This window comes from Ylistrum balloti, unplaced genomic scaffold, assembly GCF_031769215.1.
Source record: "Ylistrum balloti isolate Yb309-2 unplaced genomic scaffold, AGI_CSIRO_Ybal_v1 Utg371088, whole genome shotgun sequence".
NCBI classification, from domain to species: domain Eukaryota; kingdom Metazoa; phylum Mollusca; class Bivalvia; order Pectinida; family Pectinidae; genus Ylistrum; species Ylistrum balloti.
This window is the reverse complement of record NW_026782600.1, coordinates 359,633-384,472: the sequence shown is the minus strand read 5'-3', so window position 1 is coordinate 384,472 and position 24,840 is coordinate 359,633. Positions and strand designations below refer to the sequence as shown.

The 24,840-nt window shown below is 41.3% G+C and overlaps 1 protein-coding gene across 1 annotated transcript; it reads right to left on the bottom strand.

Annotated features, from left to right (window-relative positions):
* Positions 1-1,797: 1,797 nt before the first annotated feature.
* Positions 1,798-24,528, bottom strand: LOC132560623 (sushi, von Willebrand factor type A, EGF and pentraxin domain-containing protein 1-like). The gene is made up of 7 exons (XM_060225287.1): positions 24,250-24,528; positions 22,935-23,031; positions 17,962-18,120; positions 17,194-17,208; positions 10,633-10,803; positions 9,870-10,046; positions 1,798-1,937 (listed from the first exon to the last, which is right to left on the bottom strand). Exons 1-7 carry the CDS (start codon positions 24,526-24,528, stop codon positions 1,798-1,800), a joined length of 1,038 nt encoding a protein of 345 aa, XP_060081270.1.
* Positions 24,529-24,840: the final 312 nt, after the last annotated feature.

The following is a 24,840-nucleotide window of genomic DNA, read 5'->3' as shown; positions in this document are numbered from 1 at the left end:
CCAATCTGTACGACTTCATTCTTAAAGTATACCTTGAGAGGTCAGCTGTGTTGACCTTGAAAAATAGTTCTGCACATAAAATACACTATGCCGAAAACGCGAATGCCGTGGAATGTTCCGTTACTGAGAAATTACGACTTTTCTGAAAAACACACCTTGTTAACCTCGTTTTCGGGCACCCAAACCTGTGACGTCATAAGTTCAACGCTTTTGTTGATGCAGCCATATTGTCTTTACTGTGCTACATGTGATTGTAATCTATTTTGGGATTTTCCGTGGTAATTTCTTTGTTTATTTACGTGAAAGTACTTCACATCTACGCAATATTTAAGGTAGTGAACGAGGGGTCGGTGAATTAGCGCTTAAATCCGCTAAAATGGCTTCCTATCGAGGAGGGAAGCGGTTTGTATGGTTGTCCTAACACTAACACGGATGGGGTGTCGATGCATGACGTCGATAAATAAAACTGATTGTTGATTAAATAAAAGTATATTTGTTAGGTTGATATTTTGTTATTAATTCTACAACTAAACATTTTAAATTGATAGGCTAGCCTATGACTTGGGCGGTCATAGGAATATTATTCCTTCGTAATCGTGAACGCCTAATACTCGGAGAAGGCCTAGTCGTGAATGGGTCACGGGAATTTTCATCCCGAGAATTTTCATACTACTATTATATAGTATAGAATAGAATTATTAGAATTTATAGAATAGGTTATGTGTGTATGTTGTTTGTATAAGGTGTATTTGGTTTTTAGATCTTCCAGCAGACGATGTTGTTTAGTTATTAATTTTGCGATCGTAAAAATAACAATAAGATCACTAATCTTGATTTGAAAACACAGTTCACAGTGTAGAGATGTCATCTAAACTCATAATCACACCTGTGCCAGGTTAGGTAATTAGCACCTCTGTGGCTGGAAAAAACAATTGTGACACCTGTGAGGCGACACGCCTGTCGGCTAACAACAGACGCGTACCAGTGCTAGGGTAAAAACCAGTCAAATAATTGTTTAAACTTCTACAACATCAATTTTTTATTATTAACACAGCGGAGGGTGTTATAATTGGTAGTTGACACCCTATCGATATATATCCAGAGTGCTACGAAAATTCCCTGGAAAGAAAAATTCCCCTCGGACGAAACTTCTTCGGTAAGAAAATTCCCGACACCTCGTGAATGTATGCATAGTCTTGCACAAACGCGATTTCCCGACGTCAGAAATTGTTGATCGAGACTTGAAGATAGTAAAATTAGTCCAAAACCACACCCAATTTTATTTTGTTTCTTTGAAACGACGATTCACTGTTCGACTACTTTCACGACTACTGGTGAGACCCAGTGAAGTACGTGCCAATCTATGTTGCCCAAGCGATCGTCACTTTTCGAAGGGTCATTTTCCTCCTCACTGCATACATCGTCTTGTAATTCCAGTTCAAATCGGTAGGGCTGGATTCCGTCTTCAGACATATCATTCACACCATAATCAGACTCCTCAAAACTCATGCTCAAATCGCTCTCAGTTGCGGTGTCGTTGTCACTGTCAGTCATGTTGACTGCCATTTCTGTTGAACTTATGACGTCACGAGTAGAAGAGCCTCGATTCCGCGGAAATGACGATTCGGCTGATTAGGTCTGGGCGGACAGGTGAAAATCGACAACTTTGAGCTTTGATAACTCGACACTGGGGCGACGGATTTTGACGGGGTTTTCATTATTATTATTTTTACGGCATTCTTAACATTATATCTAAATATAAAATTACTCTCAGGGTACACTTTAAATGTCGTGATATCAAGTCAGCATCCACAATGGTAGTTCCTGGTCTATACTGGATGTCGGATTGTAGGATCCCAGAGCACCAACCCATCTGTAAATAGTGGCATCCAACTTCGCCATGTTAGAATGACAAAAGGGGTCGTTGTCCGTTACTGCTGTAAATGAGCTTTCACACAAGTAGTCTGATAACCTGTCTATAACGGCCCACATCAGTACCAAGATCTCTATTTGTTTGTTGGGTATGGGTACTTCCCTTCCAGGTTCGACAATCCTATGCTGGCATATGCAATTACTCGCTTGACACCGTCCTGTTCTTGATAGAGTACTGAATCGAGCGAACTGTATTTACCATGAGTGTAGCAGTAAACAGTTTCTCGATGAGGCCATGGGTGATATATTTATTCATCAGATTACCCATTTTAAACGTTTAAATCAAAATTTTAAAAACGAATCCTTGCTCAAATTGGTGTTGTTAAGTAGAAGTGGCAATGTAGAGTTTCATATTTTTCAGAATAACATGTTTGCATTGTGTGAGAGAATACTACTTGGGCAATCTGTTGTGTCTACTCTCAAAACTGGCTTTACAGGAAGTGAAATTTCTTTAGTGTCTGCACCTGGTCATGTTGTGAAGGAGTTCTGAGTTGGAATTTAATCTGAAATGTAAGTAATTTGTTACTGTGACAGTGTTATTAATCTTAAGACAGATGTACATAAATAGATTCATCCTATATGTAGTGTTAGACTAGAATTGGAATTAGTGCTATTTTTGCATTTTCTGAGTTGATCACTATGGCAATCACATGTCAGAAATCAGGGGCTATTTTTGGTTTACACAATTTTTATTTCTCTACTGTTAATGTAATTGTTATGTAGTTTAGATATATATACATGTAATGATGTATTTTTCATAATCAATCTGCCATACCTGTATATCTCAAACATGACCTATAATTTCAGGAAAAATGCAAATTGATGTTTCCTGCTACATAAACCAGGGGTGGTCGTGAGCTCGATCCTCACAGGGGGCTCCAAAAGTAACCAGAAATGTTTTGAATTTTGTTGCATAATAACATTTGACAGAGTTTAATAACCAGGCTTTATTATTGACTTAAACAACCTACAACACAGCAATAAATGTAAATAAAACATATCACACACTGTACAAACAAGGGACATAACTCTACCTAAGTAACATGTACGTGTTCTTGTTTTCATTTATGTATTTATTTTGATACTGTTATATACTGAATACAATACAGTTTAACTTCTATTTCATCCAAGCTATTATTTCTACAATTCGAGACCTTGATGAAAAAAAACTTAGTGGTAACAATGAAATGACGTAAAACTCATATTGTGCTTTTAATTGATGATTTGACATGACGATTTAACACTTATATATTTCTAGTCGATTAAATAAACAAAGATCAAAGAGTCAATATCGGCATGTTCAAGCAGTACGTTGGAATAGCCATTCTGATATCGAACCGTCGCCGTTTCTATGCCAACAATAATGACATCACAATGAACACGCGGTGGACGGTATTAAAAGTCCCTTAAATCATAGATATATATGGTTGAAAATATTTGCATATCACTTCAGTTAACATACATTTTTACATCAATCATTTCGTCTAGGTAGCGCTTCAGTTAATAACGATATTTAAAAATCTGCAATGTAAATATGTTTATTGTCAATATTTTACATACGGTAGTTAATGCAAAGTAAATTGGGTAATCAATACTTTTTCAGTGTTGAATTCTGTTTTCACAATAATTTGGGCCTTGGTTCAATGAGTTAGGTACCTGGTAATGTTTGTTTGCTGTGGGGGTTGGGGGAGTTAGGTTGTTATCGTCCTGTAAATAGCCAGCGTCATTTAGATGCATAATGTCCTTGTAGAAGCTGGTGACTACTTAAGTGAATGCCATACGGGATACCCGTATCATATCATAATGTCATGTATCATCGTTTAGAGCAATTAGAGTTAAGTGTCTTGCCAAAGGGCACAACTACGACAACGCTGACCCATACAGGTAGCATGAAACACACACCTCGGTACTTCACACAAGGTTATGTATATCAACATCTCTGACCTATACAGGTAGCGTGAAACACACACCTCGGTACTTCACACAAGGTTATATATATCAACATCTCTGACCTATACAGGAAGCGTGAACCACACAACTCTTTTCTCGGTATATACTTCACATATAGGTTATGTAAAATATCATATATGCCTCTCTGATCTATGCAGGTAGGGTGAACCACACACCTTGGTACTTCACATAAGGTTATGTATATCAACCTCTCTGACCTATACAGGTAGCGTGAAACACACACCTTGGTACTTCACATAAGGTTATGTATATCAACCTCTCTGACCTATACAGGAAGCGTGAACCACACAACTCGGTACTTCACATAAGGTTATGTATATCAACCTCTCTGATCTATGCAGGTAGGGTGAACCACACACCTTGGTACTTCACATAAGGTTATGTATATCAACCTCTCTGATCTATGCAGGTAGGGTGAACCACACACCTTGGTACTTCACATAAGGTTATGTATATCAACCTCTCTGACCTATACAGGAAGCGTGAACCACACACCTCGGTACTTTACATAAGGTTATGTATATCAACCTCTCTGACCTATACAGGAAGCGTGAACCACACACCTCGGTACTTTACATAAGGTTATGTATATCAAACTCTCTGATCTATGCAGGTAGGGTGAACCACACACCTTGGTACTTCACATAAGGTTATGTATATCAACCTCTCTGACCTATACAGGAAGCGTGAACCACACACCTTGGTACTTCACATAAGGTTATGTATATCAACCTCTCTGATCTATGCAGGTAGGGTGAACCACACACCTCGGTACTTCACGCAAGGTTATATCAACTTCTCTGACCTATACAGGAAGCGTGAACCACACACCTTGGTACTTCACATAAGGTTATGTATATCAACCTCTCTGATCTATGCAGGTAGGGTGAACCACACACCTCGGTACTTCACGCAAGGTTATATCAACTTCTCTGACCTATACACGTAGGATGAACCACACACCTCGGCTCTTCACGCAAGGTTATATCAACCTCTCTGACCTATACAGGTAGGGTGAACCACACATCTCTGTACTTCACACGCAAGGTTATCAACCTCTAACTGACTTATCACTGCCCCAATTATTATGAAGTTGGTTATGCAAACATGTGTATTCGTTCATAGGAAATACGAAATAAAGAATTATTGCACAAAGATTGAACCCCACTGAATGTGTTATTCTTATGTCGAAAAAAAAATGAAAAGTTCATGTTTGAATGCTAGTATCAGTGGTCAAATTGGACTTTTAATGTTGTTTTTTTTTACAAAATACCTACTCACATATTTATACATTTCCACTTTGGTGTGGAGAAAGTTGTTCAAGGTTTCAGTATAATTAGTACACAGTCTAGAAGTTAAACATTCGCTTCCGTCTGTCCTGGTTTCATCTAGAGAAGCTGAACGTCAGATGTTAACAAGAGCTGATACATGTCTTATCATAAAATAACTAATTATTTACTATTTATCATTTACACTCACAATCTTATAACATATTGTTTCACTTTTGAGTTTTTCGGTTCAATAAGATAACGAGTGCCAATGATAATTAGTCAAATAAGATATATGACTAAGGGTGTAAATTGTCATTATAAAGAAAAACATGTTATCTGTTTTATAGTGAAAATGGTCTTTAGTAAGACAGTATATGTTATAACATTAAGAGTGTGAATGTCATAAATAAGACAGTATATGTTATAACTTTAAGAGTGTCGATGACATTAGTAAGACAGTATATGTTATAACATTAAGAGTGTAATTGTCTTTAGTAAGACAGTATATGTTATAACATTAAGAGTGTCGATGACATCAGTAAGACAGTATATGTTATAACATTAAGAGTGTCAATGACATCAGTAAGACAATATATGTTATAACATTAAGAGTGTCGATGACATTAATAAGACAATATATGTTATAACATTAAGAAATTAAATGTCATCAGTAAGACAATCCTTCAGCCAATCACAGCTCCACTTAGCGTTTAACAAAGTTAGTCATCTATTACCGAATTAATATGTTGACTGAGGCATTCAAATTGAGGTTCGGACCACATACCATCACTTTGACACGTGATCCTCATATTTTCTGAATTAGTAGATAACCTGTCGTTGTCGCAATAGAATGTGAAGATACTTTGATAAGTGAAAACGGAATAAGCATATCCGCCGACCCCGTCAGGAATCCGCAATCTGAAACAAATGTCACTGTATAACTCAGGTAAGACATTATTCTTCCGCGCACCTGTAGGAGAATTTTGCCCAAATACACCTTGAATTAACCCCTGCCAAAATTACATCTTAACTTACCCCCCGCCAAAAGTACACTTTGAATTAACCCCTGCTCAAAGTACACCTTGAATTAACCCCTGCCCAAAGTACATCTTAACTTACCCCCCGCCAAAAGTACACATTGAATTAACCCCTGCCGAAAGTACACCTTGAATTAACCCCTTCCCAAAGTACACCTTGAATTAACTCCTGCCCAAAGTACACCTTGAATTAAGTCCTGCTCAAAGTACACCTTGAATTAACCCCTTCCCAATGTACACCTTGAATTAACCCCTGCCCAAATACACATTGAATTAACCCCTTCCCAAAGTACACCTTGAATTAACCCCCGCCAAAAGCACACCTTGAATTAACCCCTGCCCAAATACACCTTGAATTTACCCCCGCCAAAAGTACACTTTGAATTAACCCCTGATCAAAGTACATCTTAACTTTCCCCCTAGCCAAAAGCACACCTTGAATTAACCCCTGCCCAAATACACCTTGAATTTAGCCCCGCCAAAAGTACATCTTAACTTACCCCCCGCCAAATATACACCTTGAATTAACCCCTGCCAAATGTACACCTTGAATTAACCCGTTCCCAAATACACCTTGAATTAACCCCTACCAAATGTACACCTTGAATTAACCCCTGCCAAATGTACACCTTGAATTAACCCCTTCCCAAATACACCTTGAATTTACCCCCGCCAAATGTACACCTTGAATTAACCCCTTCCCAAATACACCTTGAATTCACCCCTTCCCAAAGTACACCTTGAATTAACCTTTGCTCAACGTACACCTTGAATTAACCCCCGCCAAAAGTACACCTTGAATTAACCCCTGCCGAAAGTACACCTTGAATTAACCCCCGCCCAAAGTACACCTTGAGGGGAATTAACCCCTGCCCAAAGTACACCTTGAATTAACCCCTGCCCAAAGTACACCTTGAATTAACCCCTTCCCAAAGTACACCTTGAATTAACCCCTGCCCAAAGTACACCTTGAATTAACCCCTTCCCAAAGTACACCTTGAATTAACTCCTGCCCAAAGTACACCTTGAATTAAGTCCTGCTCAAAGTACACCTTGAATTAACCCCTTCCCAATGTACACCTTGAATTAACCCCTGCCCAAATACACATTGAATTAACCCCTTCCCAAAGTACACCTTGAATTAACCCCCGCCAAAAGCACACCTTGAATTAACCCCGCCAAAAGCACACCTTGAATTAACCCCTGCCCAAATACACCTTGAATTTACCCCCGCCAAAAGTACACTTTGAATTAACCCCTGATCAAAGTACATCTTAACTTTCCCCCTAGCCAAAAGCACACCTTGAATTAACCCCTGCCCAAATACACCTTGAATTAAGTCCTGCTCAAAGTACACCTTGAATTAACCCCTTCCCAATGTACACCTTGAATTAACCCCTGCCCAAATACACATTGAATTAACCCCTTCCCAAAGTACACCTTGAATTAACCCCCGCCAAAAGCACACCTTGAATTAACCCCTGCCCAAATACACCTTGAATTTACCCCCGCCAAATTTACACTTTGAATTAACCCCTGCCCAAAGTACATCTTAACTTACCCCCCGCCAGATATACACCTTGAATTAACCCCTGCCAAATGCACACCTTGAATTAACCCCTTCCCAAATACACCTTGAATTTACCCCCGCCAAATGTACACCTTGAATTAACCCCTTCCCAAATACACCTTGAATTAACCCCTGCTACACCTTGAATTAACCCCTTCCCAAATACACCTTGAATTAACCCCTGCTACACCTTGAATTAACCCCTTCCCAATTACACCTTGAATTAACCCCTGCCCAAATACACCTTGAATTTACCCCCGCCAAAAGTACACCTTGAATTAACCCCTGCTCAAAGTACACCTTGAATTAACCCCTGCCCAAAGTACACCTTGAATTAACCCCCGCCCAAAGTACACCTTGAATTAACCCCTGCCAAAAGAACATCTTGAATTAACCCCTGCCCAAAGTACACCTTGAATTAACCTCTGCCCAAAGTACACCTTGAATTAACCACCGCTCAAAGTACACCTTGAATTAACCCCTGCCCAAAGTACACCTTGAATTAACCCCTGCCCAAAGTACACCTTGAATTAACCCCTGCCCAAAGTACATCTTAACTTACCCACCGCCAAAAGTACACATTGAATTAACCCCTGCCGAAAGTACACCTTGAATTAACCCCTTCCCAAAGTACACCTTGAATTAAGTCCTGCTCAAAGTACACCTTGAATTAACCCCTTCCCAATGTACACCTTGAATTAACCCCTGCCCAAATACACATTGAATTAACCCCCGCCAAAAGCACACCTTGAATTAACCCCTGCCCAAATACACCTTGAATTTACCCCCGCCAAATGTACACCTTGAATTAACCCCTTCCCAAATACACCTTGAATTAACCCCTGCCAAATGTACACCTTGAATTAACCCCTTCCCAAATACACCTTGAATTTACCCCCGCCAAATGTACACCTTGAATTAACCCCTTCCCAATTACACCTTGAATTAACCCCTTCCCAAAGTACACCTTGAATTAACCCTTGCTCAACGTACACCTTGAATTAACCCCTTCCCAATTACACCTTGAATTAACCTCTGCCCAAAGTACACCTTGAATGAACCCTTGCTCAAAGTACACCTTGAATTAACCCCTGCCAAAAGAACATCTTGAATTAACCCCTGCCCAAATACACCTTCAATTAACCCCCGCCCAAAGTACACCTTGAATTAAGCCCTTCCCAAAGTATACCTTGAATTAACCCCCGCCAAATGTACACCTTGAATTAACCCCTGCCGAAAGGACACCTTGAATTAACCCCCGCCAAATGTACACCTTGAATTAACCCCTGCCGAAAGGACACCTTGAATTAACCCCTTCCCAAAGTACACCTTGAATTAACCCCTGCCGAAAGGACACCTTGAATTAACCCCCGCCAAATGTACACCTTGAATTAACCCCTGCCGAAAGGACACCTTGAATTAACCCCTTCCCAAAGTACACCTTGAATTAACCCCTGCCCAAATACACCTTGAATTTACCCCCGCCCAAAGTACACCTTCAATTAACCCCCGCCCAAAGTACACCTTGAATGAACCCTTGCTCAAAGTACACCTTGAATTAACCCCTGCCCAAATACACCTTCAATTAACCCCCGCCCAAAGTACACCTTGAATGAACCCTTGCTCAAAGTACACCTTGAATTAACCCCTGCCAAAAGAACATCTTGAATTAACCCCTGCCCAAATACACCTTCAATTAACCCCCGCCCAAAGTACACCTTGAATTAAGCCCTTCCCAAAGTATACCTTGAATTAACCCCCGCCAAATGTACACCTTGAATTAACCCCTGCCGAAAGGACACCTTGAATTAACCCCCGCCAAATGTACACCTTGAATTAACCCCTGCCGAAAGGACACCTTGAATTAACCCCTTCCCAAAGTACACCTTGAATTAACCCCTGCCCAATGTACACCTTGAATTAACCCCTGCCCAAAGTAGACCTTGAATTAACTCCTGCCCAAAGTCTTCTGTTGTACTACTACTGATATTTTCTCTAGCGAATCTGAATACCTCTCGTGAAAACAATTGATCTTGTATTATAACATCACTATCAAACATTAAAAACTTATTCTTTCAATGAACATACCAACTAAGTCGCATGATATATCTAAAGCTTCCCAAACACCCTGTGTGTTGCAGAGTCTGTTTCCTGTTCCGCCCACTTGTTCATAGCCTGTGTCACATGTGTAGGAGATGATAGAACCTGCAGGTGCGTCTGTCGCCGTGGTGTGTGCTTGCTGCATGTTCGTTGTGATCACACAGTCTGAAAGCATAAGACAATGAACTTCGTTTCATTCTCCTGTTTCTTTCCTTATCTATCTTGATTTACCAATTCTGCTAGATTTATATCCCTGTACAAATGTAGCTGGTTCATCTGAACAGTCAATATCTTATTCTTTATTCAAACGAAGATATATTTCCCGTTTTTTGGGTTTCGTTTTTTTTTGTTTTTGTTTTGTTTTGTGTTTTGTTTTTAATTGTTTGGTTTTTTTAATCTAAATGTTCACCAATGAGATTCTAATTCTTAATTCAACAGTATAATCAGGTGCCTTAAATTGCCTCCGATACACGATGCCTCTTTAAGAGCTCTTCCGATAACGACAGGACAATATGGCAGAAGATAGAATTGTATCAAAAATGCTTGGTGTGTCCCCACAATTTATACCCGAAATAAACTATTATGATATTACAATTGTATTGCCAAACTATCACATCGAAATATAACATATGTTAACTATTGACGCTCAAATTAGTTATATTACGCCTAGATAATTTCTGGGTTCAAACAGTTCACACAACCTGTAAGACTAGTTTGCACAGAGGGTAGGGATTATTATCAATACATTTACCTGGTACGCACACAAAAGTCGATGCCGACCAATTTCCATCTAATCCGCATCTGATGGCAGTGGATCCGGAAGCGGAAGTGCCAGCAATGCATCGGTATGTCCTGTTTGATCCTGTGGTCGTGTTTCCGGAAGAAACAATTGCACTAGATATATTTGGTGGGTTTCCACAACCTGAAAACAAAACAAAATTATCATAAAAAGCGCAAGATTGTATGTTACCGGAAATCTGGCTATTTTGTCGCGTTTTAAAACACAATTCAGATAATCACGTGGTGATCTGGACTACAAAAACTACAAGAGGACGAATCGTAAATCACTCCAATGTCAACACAAAGAGACTGTAGATGTATAGTTCTCTAGGACCAACACAACAGAAGAATTGAGTTGATCTAACAGATCTGGTGATTAAAACAAACGCTTCATGGTAATCCGATGGGATTTAGACACAGACAAGAAAACAACATATTACATATGCTATCAGCTGTGAACAATCTAGTTCATCGCAAAACCGACTTCGAACTTCTGGCATGTTGATTGGTTGAAAACTCCTGACCAAAATATTCTTTCAAGCTTTCGTGTAAAAACAGAGAAAGTTTTAAACAATGCCAATAAAATAAACAGGATTATATATTATATTGATGGTTTGAAATTCGTTATTCCCACTACTTGTTGATAAAAGCTGACAAATAAGGAAAAGATCACCATATTTGATTCTCTTTTTATCTGATTTCCGGTTTAGGACGACCGGAAACCTTCGTCATTTTTCGTTTACAATACATACCGAAGGTTTCTGATGAAGATTAAAGATCACGCTACTTTACTTGTTGATTGTATTACATACAGATGTAATTTGAATTTATTCGCATCAAATACCTGTACAAATGTAATCGGGGGTTGCAAGAAACGTCACAACACCGGAGTTCGTTCTGTATATTTATTACGATCATAAGGACGACACCCTGCATGTAGTGCAGGGCCGATGATCGTCGAACCACACTCAATAAACTGAGGATCAGGATCACATTATTAAATCGTCTGTCTTTGTCGGAGCCAGATCTATAGCACAACTGCTAGTTCCAAAACAAACTTGTCATCTGGCAAATTCCCGCCAACTGACCACACAAAGAACAACAAACACAATGACCACACCAACTGACCAATCAGAACACAAGACATAATAAAACACTATGACACTAACGCCACCAAAGGCAATCACACCTTCGGACACGGACGGACGCGGATATATATATATAACGACGTCAACGATAAAATAGGCAAAGCGAAAGCTGGTACTTACGACATGAAGTAATTATATTAAATAAAAACAATAACAAATAACCCTGTTACATCCTCCCCTGCTTCGGAAAATGTCGTCCACGACTAAAGACATTCCTAGGAATGCTGCTACTTACATAGCATAAATGTAAAACTTTCCTGCAAAACTGAAAATAATAATAAAATCATCTAAAAACAAGAAAATCTGGAACTATTAATCAAGAAAATCTGGAACTATTAATCAAAAAGGCAGAACAACTCAAGTCTTCCCAGCAACAATACTCAGAAGAGCAGAGACAACCCTGTCATCCTGTCTGTCCAGAGATCCCACTTCTACTAGTTCCGAAAGGAATCTGGCACGACTTCGCCACTCAGGCTCACCCAGTTGCTGTTTCAGCACATATCGGTCATCTCTCATCCAGGCGGGTTTGGCCCGACTCCTCAGTGACCGTCTGGGTGCCACAGGACTTGCCTGGCGATCAGCTGGTGGCTCCAATTCTTCGGGTTGCTCAACAGGTTCTTCTATCTCTTCTGGTTGCTGCTCATGCACAACATCCTCGGGCACTGTGGTAGTGGCTGGTCCGGAAACGATGTTGGGTCGAACATCAGTCGTAACCACTACCACTTCCTCCTCCTCCGAAGATGAAGTGGAACCTTCGTCACTAGAAGGTTCTCCCCTAACAGGCGCTCTGGGTTTCCTCACTCGAGGAGTGGGAACCGGCCTCTCTGGTGGCTTGGGTGGAGCTGTGTCCATGTGCAGGTAACCTATGGGTAAGAGAAGGTTCCTATGGAGAGTTCTTGTTCTTCCCTCCCCGTTTTCCCTCCGTACCACATAGGAAGGTATTCCAGGATGAGGCTGCTCTATCACGATGTAAGGATCTTCTTCCCATCGGTTGGCCAGCTTATGTCTTCCTTCAAAGGCGACTATTTTGACAAGCACCCTATCTCCCACATTCAGTACAGCTTCGCGGACCCGCTTGTCGTAGTTGTTCTTCTGACTGGCTTTGGCCTGGTCGGAATGAGCTACTGCCAACTCATAGGCATGCCGTAGTCGCTGACGCAGGTCTTCGGCATACTGAGAAACGGTACCACCTTCTTGCTCACTCCCGACACCAAACGCAAGATCGACAGGTAATCTGGGGTTCCGTCCAAACATAAGGAAGTAAGGGCTCTGTCCTGTTGATTCCTGGCGGGTACAGTTGTACGCATGTACCATACTTGAAACATGAGCTTTCCAGTTAATCTTCTGCTCAGCTGACAGTGTCCCCAACATTCCAAGTAAAGTACGGTTAAACCGTTCACAGAGCCCATTTCCCACAGGATGGTAAGGGGTAGTATGGGACTTTTCAACTCCAGTGATCTTGCAGAGTTCCTTCAAGATGTTGCTTTCGAAGTTGGGTCCTTGATCTGAATGTATCCTACGGGGAAGACCATAATGGACCACAAAGTGACTAAAAAATACTTCCGCCGTAGTACGCGCTGTCATGTTACGAGTAGGCACTGCGATGGCGTATCTGGTAAAATGATCTGTCATGACAAGAATGTTCTCGATGCCACCCTTCGATGTTTCCAAGGAAAGAAAATCCATACACACTAGTTCCATAGGTTGGCAAGTTTTGATGGATACTAGCGGCGTGCAGACTCTCGCCGGTGTTTTCCTTAGAAGACACCTGTAACAGTCCTTGATCCATCCCTCCACATCCTTTGTCATTCCTATCCAGAAATACCTGTCCCTCACAAGTGATAGTGTTCTGTCCCGACCCTGGTGTCCGAAGTCATCATGTAGCATGGTGAGGATTTTGGGGATGACAGTTCTTGGAAGGACTATCTGGCTCCTTGCAGTGCCATCATCTATAATATCCCGGCAAAGTACACCATCAATGAGTTTAAACTTCTCAAAGTTCTTCAACATCGCTTGGTGTCCAGTTGCAGATGGCAGATCATGTCTGGCAGGCTTAAGTCCTGACTCCACACACTGAATCCAAAAGCCTGTGAAAGGGTCCTGTAATTGCTCTTCCCTCAATCCCTGAACTGGCTGTAACACTGCAGTCTCTTGTATTTTTCCAAGTGCTTGTGCTGATACAGCAACAGTCTCGATGTAAGGAGTAGCGTTGATGCCCTTGCTTAAAGCCTGTATAATATCCTTGGAGATGACTACTGGCTCCTCATTGGGCAATGTTGGATGACGCGACATCCCGTCAGCATCAGCATTACTCACACCTGGCCTGTACAGGATGCTGAAGTCATAAGCGGCCAAGGCTGCAACCCATCGCTGTGATGTTGCATCCAGCTTGGCGGAGGTAAGAATATATGTTAACGGATTGTTATCTGTATAGACTGTGAATGGGCAAGCGACGAGGTAATCCGAAAACTTGTCCGTGACAGCCCACTTGAGAGCAAGAAACTCCAGCTTGTGTGTGGGGTACCGATGCTCTGCTTTCGTCAATCCTCGACTAGCATAGGCTATAACTCGCTTGACTCCATTCTGTTCCTGGTATAATACAGCTCCTGGTCCAAGTCCCGAAGCATCCGTGTGAAGGGTAAATGGCTTGGTGAAATCCGGATAACTGACGATAGGTGGTCCAGCAAGACAAGTCCTAAGAGCTTGAAATGCCTCCTCCTGTTCCTCTCCCCATACCCATGGGTGTTGGCCCTCTGGTTTCTTCCTGGAGTTCTTCCTCTTCTTCTCAACAGGGTTCATCAGAATGGTCAACGGACGGGCGATGCGAGAGAAGTTCTGGATGAATCGGCGATAGTAGCCAACAAAACCTAGAAATTTCCTGACTTCATCCGAGTTCTCGGGTGTTGGCCACACTGTAATCTTCTCCACCTTCTCTGGGTCTGGCTCAATTCCATCCTCCGAGACTATGTGTCCAACATACTTCACCCTGCGACGAAAGAAGGAGCACTTGTCAGGCGCAAGCTTCATTCCACTTTCCTCCAAAGTCCGAAATATAGCATCAAGTCGATGTAGCTGCTCATCAAAAGATCCAGAGAATATTATGACATCGTCTATATAGATGTAGCAATACTTGGTGTGATACTGATGCAGTACTTCTTCCATCAGTCGCTGGTATGTAGCCGGGGCATTGGCAAGTCCAAAGGGCATGCGGGTGTACTCGTAAAAGCCAAATGGTCCCACAGTAAAGGCAGTCCGTTCCTTGTGCTCCTGTTGGATCTCAACCTGGTGATACCCCGACTTCATATCGATGGTAGAAAAGAACTTATTCCCTGCGAGTGAGTCTAGGATTTCGTCAATACGGGGTAAGGCATAGGCATCCTTCACCGTCCTGTCATTCAATTGACGATAATCGACGCAGAAACGTAATTTGCCATTTTTCTTTCTGACTAGTACCACGTTAGATGACCAAGGGGAGTGGGACCGGCGGATGACTCCAGCAGCCAATAATTGGTGCAGGTGGTTCCTCACCTCATCAAACATCGATGGTGGGATGCGTCTACATCTCTGTTTGAAAGGTACTTCGTTGGTAAGTTCAATCCTGTGCCTCACCGTTGATGTGTGTCCTAAGTCAGTGTCACCTGTAGAGAAGATGTTACGGTGCTTCTCCAGAAACTGTTTCCCTCTGTTGATCTCCTCCTTGGTAAGTCCATCAGTGCAGACTTCAACCTTCTCTAGTACATCTTCTTCGTTATCTCCTATAACATTCCCAGTGTCCTCCACTGTAACAGCCTGCAGCTCACAAAGCAAAGCTTTGGGCTGTATGGTAACTGTGCGTGTAGACATGTTGCTAATGTGGACCTGAACTAATTTCCGCTGGTTGTAATAATACGGCACAAGGGTAGGCACAATATCTAAGTCCTCTGGAATGGCTGACCCTTCAGTATGATGCAACAAAGCACAAACTCGAGGGTAAGGTAAGCACTTATCTGTATATCCATCTATGATGATGTCAGAGTTCGGTTTGATAGTGATAGGTCTGGTCCCAGCACATCTCACCACAGCTAGTCGGTCATGGTGTCGCTCCAACTCTTTTTCCTGTAGCGTCATGCATCGAAATGCTAGGTAGAGCGGAGTCACTAGCCTTGCAGTCTGTAGGAAAGATGCGCCATGCTGGTCCCTGACACGCGTCATGACTTCTGAAAGTACGTTGGTTCCTATTAAAACGGGAACTGTTGTATTGTAGGGGCTCTGAGGGACAACTAAAAATATTCCCTTCATGATCTTGTTCTTATCTCCTAATCCAGTTCCGTTGAACTCCAGGTCAGTCTCAATGTAGCCTTCATAGGGTAGCATTTGTCCATCAGCGCACTCTATCTTCAAGATGGTATGCAATGGCTTTAACTCCAAGTGATGGAGATGCTGCTTGTAGAAAGCGTAGCTTATGGTAGAGACTGTAGATCCAGTGTCCAAAAGTGCTTTTGCAGGTAAATTTTCAATGGTCACTGAAATCTCGGTGGGTGAACCAACTAGGTCTGCAGGCCTACGTTTCGTCGCATGCTGCATAAAGTTTGTCCCTCTTGTCTCTAGACCTGACGTTTGCCCCTCCTCGCAGGTCTGTTGGCGTTTAAAGGATGTCCGGTCCTTCTATCTACATGTGCTCGGCAACCAACAGCTATATGTCCTGGCTGGCCACATCGGAAACATGTAGGCTCCCCTTCAGCAGCTGGAACAGCGTCCACTCTCTGGGTCGTATGGTCCAGATTCTGATAGAAATTCCGTTGCTGATCAGAATACTGCTGTGAAGACTGTTGACGACCATGATTGGGCCCTGTCCCCTGGTTCCTCTTCTTATCCTTAGCGGTCTGGGTCTTCAAGGTATTGACATCAGTTGTCAGCTGCTTTATCAGTCCTTTAATCTCTCCAAGGTCCAAGGATGTAGTCTCTACAGCCGACTTAGAAGTCCCCGGACGTGACTTGGCCCCTTTCTCCTCCGAACGAGAAGCATGGTCCTGTTCAACACGACGTATGGAAATCCGAAGCCTGTCGAAATCGGTGATGCGTTCGTACAAGTGTCCAGTAGAATCCTTAAGATGTGGAACAAGTCCTGTCCAGAAAACAGTCCGCAGCATGGAATTCTTCTTAGACTCCTCCAAGTGGTTGTGCTCACATGCCTTGGCCAAGAGCCCCTCTACTCGGCAACTCCATGATGAAACATCCTCATCTGTTTGTTGTCTGGCACTGTAAAAGTTGGCAAATAACATCTCGGACTGTTCCACAACTCCATAAACACTATCCATTTTCGCTAGGATATCATCAGGACTAGCATCAGCAGGAAGCCTGGAGCGAACACGGAGTGCCTCTCCCTTCAAAGAACTTCTGATGGCTTGTGCAATGGCGTGCTGGGGATGGCCCTCCTTCTTGATGCATTCCACCTCGCTTCTCCACACATCATAAGGTGAATCCTTCTTAGCATCTCCAGAAAAGTGAGTAATTTTCGGGAAATGTTGGATTGCAGAAGTTGGGTAAGTCTGGTTGATGACATGTTCCTTACTGTCAGTCTCTTCTGCATTGGCTTTAGAATAATCAGACATCCAATTCCTAAAGTCTTGCAAGGTATCCATCTTCGGTTTCACATTCAAAGTCTTGAAGTGGCTAACCAGCTTTGCAACTTCATCTTCGCTAAAGTCTGACATGTTGGAGGTAATAAACACAAACAAAAAATAAAAAATAAAAAAATATCAAGACAGTCCAGCTATAAAATAATTTGAAGTGCTACTATGAAGCAAACTACCATGCACGAGCAAAGTCCATGGATAAAGTAAGAGTCCTGCTGAAAGAAATATCAAAAGTCCACACAAAAACCCACAAAAGTTCAAAAGTCCATCTGAAAAGAAAATTCAAAAGTCCATCTGAAAAGAAAATTCAAAAGTCCATTTGAAAAGAAAATTCAAAAAGAAAATAAACGAAAACACAATCAAAATCCAGATAAATCGAACTTACAAGATTGAGATGTAAGAAAATTAGAAACGAAAATATACAAAGGAAATAGAAATGCAAAGAAAACACATACAAAAAGTATTAAGTAAATAACGACAAAAATCTGAAAATAAGAATGCTAATTCTCCACACTTACCAATAAATACATTTGGAGCCCGGGTCCGACCATTGTCCACTTGCCAGACAGACAGCAGTTTTATAGCCCGAGTAGCCTGTAGGACATGAAAGGTACCGGATGACCCCCACAGGAGTCATGGTTGGTGAAACGTCATCAGCGTCCGAATCATTTGAGTCATATGGAGGAGAACCCCATGCTGAAACATACAATGTTATCAATTTGAACATAGGCTGGACACATTATCACATGGCAGCGGCGTCAAGGATGTGAGTACTAGAGCGGCCCCCAAGAGTGTAAGTATCATACTACAGCGGCGTCAAGGATGTGAGTATCATACTACAGCGGCGTCAAGGATGTGAGTATCATACTACAGCGGCGTTAAGGATGTGAGTACTAGAGCGGCCCCCAAGAGTGTGAGTATCATACTAGAGCGACGTCTAGAGTGAGTATCATACTACAGCGGCGTCAAGGATGTGAGTATCATACTATAGCGGCCCCCAAGAGTGTAAGTATCATACTAGAGCGACGTCTAGAGTGAGTATCATACTACAGCGGCGTCAAGGATGTGAGTATCATACTACAGCGGCGTCAAGGATGTGAGTATCATACTATAGCGGCCCCCAAGAGTGTAAGTATCATACTGGAGCGGCCCCCAAGAGTGTAAGTATCATACTAGAGCGACGTCTAGAGTGAGTATCATACTACAGCGGCGTCAAGGATGTGAGTATCACAGCGGCGTCAAGGATGTGAGTATACTACAGCGGCGTCAAGGATGTGAGTATCATACTACAGCGGCCCCCAAGAGTGTAGTATCATACTACAGCGGCGTCAAGGATGTGAGTATAATACTACAGCGGCGTCAAGGATGTGAGTATCAAGGATGTGACAGCGGCGTCAAGGATGTGAGTATCATACTACAGCGGCGTCAAGGATGTGAGTATCATACTACAGCGGCCCCCAAGAGTGTAAGTATCATACTACAGCGGCGTCAAGGATGTGAGTATCATACTACAGCGGCGTCAAGGATGTGAGTATCATACTACAGCGGCCCCCAAGAGTGTAAGTATCATACTACAGCGGCGTCAAGGATGTGAGTATCATACTACAGCGGCGTCAAGGATGTGAGTATCATACTACAGCGGCGTTAAGGATGTGAGTACTAGAGCGGCCCCCAAGAGTGTAAGTATCATACTAGAGCGGCCCCCAAGAGTGTGAGTATCATACTACAGCGGCGTCAAGGATGTGAGTATCATACTACAGCGGCGTTAAGGATGTGAGTACTAGAGCGGCCCCCAAGAGTGTAAGTATCATACTAGAGCGGCCCCCAAGAGTGTGAGTATCATACTAGAGCGACGTCTAGAGTGAGTATCATACTACAGCGGCGTCAAGGATGTGAGTATCATACTACAGCGGCGTCAAGGATGTGAGTATCATACTATAGCGGCCCCCAAGAGTGTAAGTATCATACTACAGCGGCGTCAAGGATGTGAGTATCATACTACAGCGGCGTCAAGGATGTGAGTATCATACTACAGCGGCGTCAAGGATGTGAGTATCATACTACAGCGGCGTCAAGGATGTGAGTATCATACTATAGCGGCCCCCAAGAGTGTAAGTATCATACTACAGCGGCGTCAAGGATGTGAGTATCATACTACAGCGGCGTCAAGGATGTGAGTATCATACTACAGCGGCGTTAAGGATGTGAGTATCAAGAGTGTAAGTATCATACTAGAGCCCCCAAGAGTGTGAGTATCATACTACAGCGGCGTCAAGGATGTGAGTATCATACTACAGCGGCGTTAAGGATGTGAGTACTAGAGCCCCCCAAGAGTGTAAGTATCATACTAGAGCGGCCCCCAAGAGTGTGAGTATCTAGAGCGACGTCTAGAGTGATCATACTACAGCGGCGTCAAGGATGTGAGTATCATACTACAGCGGCGTAAGCGGCCCCCAAGAGTGTAAGTATCATACTAGATGCGACGTCTACTACAGCGGCGTTAAGTATGTGATACTACAGCGGCCCCCAAGAGTGTGAGTATCATACTAGAGCGACGTCTAGAGTGAGTATCATACTACAGCGGCGTCAAGGATGTGAGTATCAAGGATGTAAGTAGTATCATACTACAGCGGCGTCAAGGATGTGATATCATACTACAGCGGCGTCAAGGATGTGAGTATCATACTATAGCGGCCCCCAAGAGTGTAAGTATCATACTACAGCGGCGTCAAGGATGTGAGTATCATACTACAGCGGCGTCAAGGATGTGAGAATCATACTACAGCGGCGTCAAGAATGTGAGTATCTACTAGAGAGACGTCAAGGATGTGAGTATTTACTAGAGAGACGTCAAGGGTATAAGTATTTACTAGAGAGGCGTCAGGGTGTGAGTATCTACTAGAGAGGCGTCAAGGGTGTGAGTATCTACTAGAGAAACGTCAAGGGTGTGAGTATTTACTAGAGAGACATCAAGGGTATGAGTATCGACTAGAGAGGCGTCAAGGGTGTGAGTATCTACTAGAGAGACGTCAAGGGTGTGAGTATCTACTAGAGAGACGTCAAGGGTGTGAGTATCGACTAGAGAGGCGTCAATGGTATGAGTATCTACTAGAGAGACGTCAGGGGTGTGAGTATCTACTAGAGAGACGTCAAGGATGTGAGTACCGACTAGAGGGACGTCAAGGGTGCGAGTATCTACTAGGGATGTGTCAAAATTGTTATTTTCATATATTGTCATTTCCGATGTATAATGTCTTCTGGATCATACCAACAAAATTGATGTTTACAACTGGGTAAACGTCAAATCTGGCGCGTAGGAATCCGGACTGCTGTACACTTATTGTGAATCCACTTTGTGTTTGTTCTAATCTAATATGTTTGTGATTTTTTTTGTATAATCTAGAAAATGACAAGCAATATGTAACTGTAAATGGAAATATTTGAAAATGTTAGCAAAAAAAGTAATAAAAAGATGACTATTATTGAACTACTGTCTGTTTACTTCCCTTTCTTGACAGATTTTCCAGTAAGAAATGGAATCAGCTGTTTTGTTATTCCATCAATGGTCGGGCTGTTCCGTCAGTGGGTATAACATCCAATGAACGAAGATTATTATTATTATGGAGAGTCAATAAAGGAAAACATGCTTCAAAATATAAATAGAAGAATTCTTCTTCTTTTCGGAGGGGATGTATATTGGTGTGTAAACTGCGTTTTTAAGAGTGACAGGACCCAGCGAACGCAGCCAGTAGCCTGACCAAACGAACGCAGGAAAACTGTTAAGTGCAGGCAAATTCCTGATACACACTATCTACAGCGATATTGTGACGACTCTAATGCTTGAACGAATGTGCATATACATATCTGTATCATATTTATGTGTTATTTAAAAACAGGTATTTGATATTGTTTTTTTTATATCAATGCACAAATATGTATGTCTGAATTAATTATATGCAGCTGTATGGATATAGGGAGAATACAGAAAATAATCAGCACTAAAATTGGAGTCAAATTTCGGTTACGTCCGTATAATATCGAGGTATCATGTTATCAAATGCATGTATATAGAGTTAATTTTACAACCATATCAATTTGTGAGGTATATCTTATACATGTATATGCATGCATTTATCTACGAACTAGATAATAAATTTAGCATTAGTTACAGTGCTTAAAACATATTATTATTACATAAATATATTTGTGCATGTATGTTACATGTAACAGCGAGACCAAAGTTTAAATGTTGGGTAAATGGTGATATAAGAAAACATATGAAAATCTGAAATAAATTGCACAAGGTATTCACAGATCGAAGAACGGAGTTATCCCTAGCAAATTATTTTTTTTTTACAAAAACCAGAACTAAGGTAAGCAACATGATTAAGTATGCGCGGCAGCTTTTTAATGACAGTATTGATGTTTTCTTCCAAAAGGGGGACAATAGTCCAAGGTCTTACTGGAAGATTATGAGAATGTGAATCAAAGATAACTTAGATACTGATATTCAACCGTTCTGTGATGATAGATTTAGTGAAATAATATTTGATACTAATGATAAATGTGATATTTGGAATAGCTATTTTCAGTTTGTTACTAATCTTGATGACTCTAATGAATCCTTGATGTATTTTGAAAAACAAACAAACAAACTCTAGTGTTAGTGAAGTACAAGTCACTAACAATAGTAGATACTATTCAAATTTTAAAAGTAATCAAAGCTGACTGCCCATACAGAATAAGTACTGGCGTAGGCAATTGTCCCAGAGGTGACTTTTGTGAAACGTGTAAATTCGTTGAGTTTTTATACAAAATACGCTCAAAATGCAGGAAATGGAGCCAAAATTAAAAAAAAAATTTGGGGGGAATCGCCAAAGATTCGCGCCAACTTTAGATCCTGGCTACAAGATGAAAAGACTAGTTTGATCGTTTGATGTACACCAAACGAATCTCAAGGTCGCATAACACGGTATATTGTGATTGCTTTGAAGTTGGGTGTCGCTCCTTTGTAATCTTCAAAAGATATGTATCAGCCTGCAATTGATCATATTGTGATTGCTTTGAAGTTGGGTGTCGCTCCTTTGTAATCTTCAAAAGATATGTATCAGCCTGCAATTGATTAGTTTTTTTCTCCTCGACCCTATCAAATTACTTCGGTAGTGCTTTCAATTTTACCATAGGTTCCGTAGGTGCAGAGAACGAAAGAGATAGCAACTCCTGGTGTATGGAGGCTGATTATAGAGAGGATACTGATAGCTTGTGATAACCTGCGTCCGATCCATTTATATATTACACAATATAACGGGTATAAATTCAAAAAATCTATTATTTGTGAGAGTTAAACAAGGGGTGTAAATCGAGGTAAAAACAATCCATTCTAGTGAAAAGTCAACTTTTTGTATGAGATAAAATCAAGAAGATAATGTCTATAAAAAAGTACATCAAAGCAACTTGTGCACCTGAATTAAAAAAATGAATATCATTATATAGGTATAGTGAAATTTTACCTGTTACAACACACACCCGGGATGCGGACGTCAGACGCACACATGTAGAGTACTCTGGACAGTTATGGTCTTGGCATGTTCCCATCAAAGATTCATCCTATTAAATATTAGAAATAAAGTTAATCTGATATAAATTTTTTATTCCTTTTAATCGGTAAAAATGTACACTTGGATGCCATCGGCACTCCACTGAATATCTTGAACGTTTAAGCATGTGTATGTAAATTAACGATTAATCCAACTGTAGTTATCAAAATGGTAAATCAAGAACACGACTTTTCTGATTCATCTGCTGACTTAGACGTTTCCGGCAACAACAGTAGTTATTTCTTTTTCCTGTTGTGAACTTTCCATTTCTAGATTGTAAATAGACTGCATCCTCAGCAGTGTTCTAGGTCTTGTTCCCAGTTTCACAACATCCGTAAAAAGACGGCAACAACTAAGAGATAACTTCACACCACCGGGCTTTCCGAGGGATTGAAGCTGGTGTGGAGTTTGGGGGAATTTTATGGTCATCACAAAAAGCTCATTCATTTTTGGATATGAGTTGGATGTGTTTGGTGGTCGTTATCAAACCCGGTGGCTTCCTTGTTGTTAACCTTGTTCTCATGTAAGAACGTGACCTTACTACATGAATTGATATATTTACATGGCTAGAGTCGTCGAGGAAGCAGAAGACGTTTACTTTTCCGAAACACCTGATCTTATTCTCCTCGTATTTATAAGGAGATTCAGTGCAATGCTTTGCCGATACTTTGCCTTTACTTAATCAAATTTTTGTTGACATGTTGGTATTTTATTTCTTTCTTTCTGTTAGTACACATGGTAGTCGCCATGTGAACTTATTTCCATTTTAGAACCTGACATTACTTTCCTAGATTGATCATGATTTCTTGCATGGCAGTTGTCTTCGACGATGTTGCAGACGCTTACATTTCCGAAAAAAATATGGTCTTATTCTCATTGTAATTATTTCTGTAAACCGTTTTTGTTCATATTTTCCCTTCATTTTATTTAAAACGATTTGAATTTGAATCAAATTGTGACTATGTTGTGAAATACACATGTTTATTTGTATCTAACTCCCACGGTGTTCTCTTCACTATGATAAGGATTGCGTTAAGGTGTCAAGTCACATTAATTAGAACTGGAACGTATGTATACTAATTACAGTCCTGTATAATTTGTGTGAAGGAAAGGTTGTTTTCGATAAATCATGATCTCTGAATGCCGATTCCTCTTTAAACTATTCAGGTATCTTGAAACTGAGGCATAATACTTTAGAAATATTGTTATATGATAAAAACTGACATACCGAAACAGCTGTGGCCCCGTTTCCATAGATAGACCCGGACTTTGCTTGAAATTGTCCTGGTGCCGTGCTGGAATCGTCTTCGATAAGTCGACATCGTAAATCTGTTATGCTGAATGTGAAGGATTGACATCCCGATTCCAAACCACAATGTCGAGCACAGTCATACAAACCAACCTCACTGATAGACTTAAATCCCGTACTGGATAAATAAAAGTTACGCTGGAAGTGGGGTACATTAAGTTGTATTCCATGGGTTAGTGTCAAAATAGAAAATATCATTACCGATGTACTTAATGACATGTCTCCAGGATACAGGTTTCCTGTCAATTCCTTATGTACCGTCTATGTAAGGATAAAAGTTTACTGTTAACTCTTATGTACCGTCTATGTAAGGATATAGGATCCCTTTGAACTCCCTATGTATCGTCTATGTAAGGATAGAGGTTCCTTGTGAACTCCCTATGTATCGTCTATGTAAGGATAGAGGTTTCCTGTGAATTCCTTATGTACCGTCTATGTAAGGATAAAAGTTTACTGTGAACTCTTATGTACCGTCTATGTAAGGATATAGGTTCCCTGTCAATTCCTTAT

What these genes read in the sequence shown, in the direction of transcription:
- LOC132560623 (XM_060225287.1), bottom strand. Translation starts at nt 24,528, where the DNA reads ATGATATTTTCTATTTTGACACTAACCCATGGAATACAACTTAATGTA. An exon ending in ACGGGGCCACAGCTGTTTCG is followed by an intron (nt 23,032 to 24,249) that starts GTATGTCAGTTT and finishes AATATTTAATAG; the next exon opens with GATGAATCTTTGATGGGAAC. An exon ending in CCGGGTGTGTGTTGTAACAG is followed by an intron (nt 18,121 to 22,934) that starts GTAAAATTTCAC and finishes TGTATGTTTCAG; the next exon opens with CATGGGGTTCTCCTCCATAT.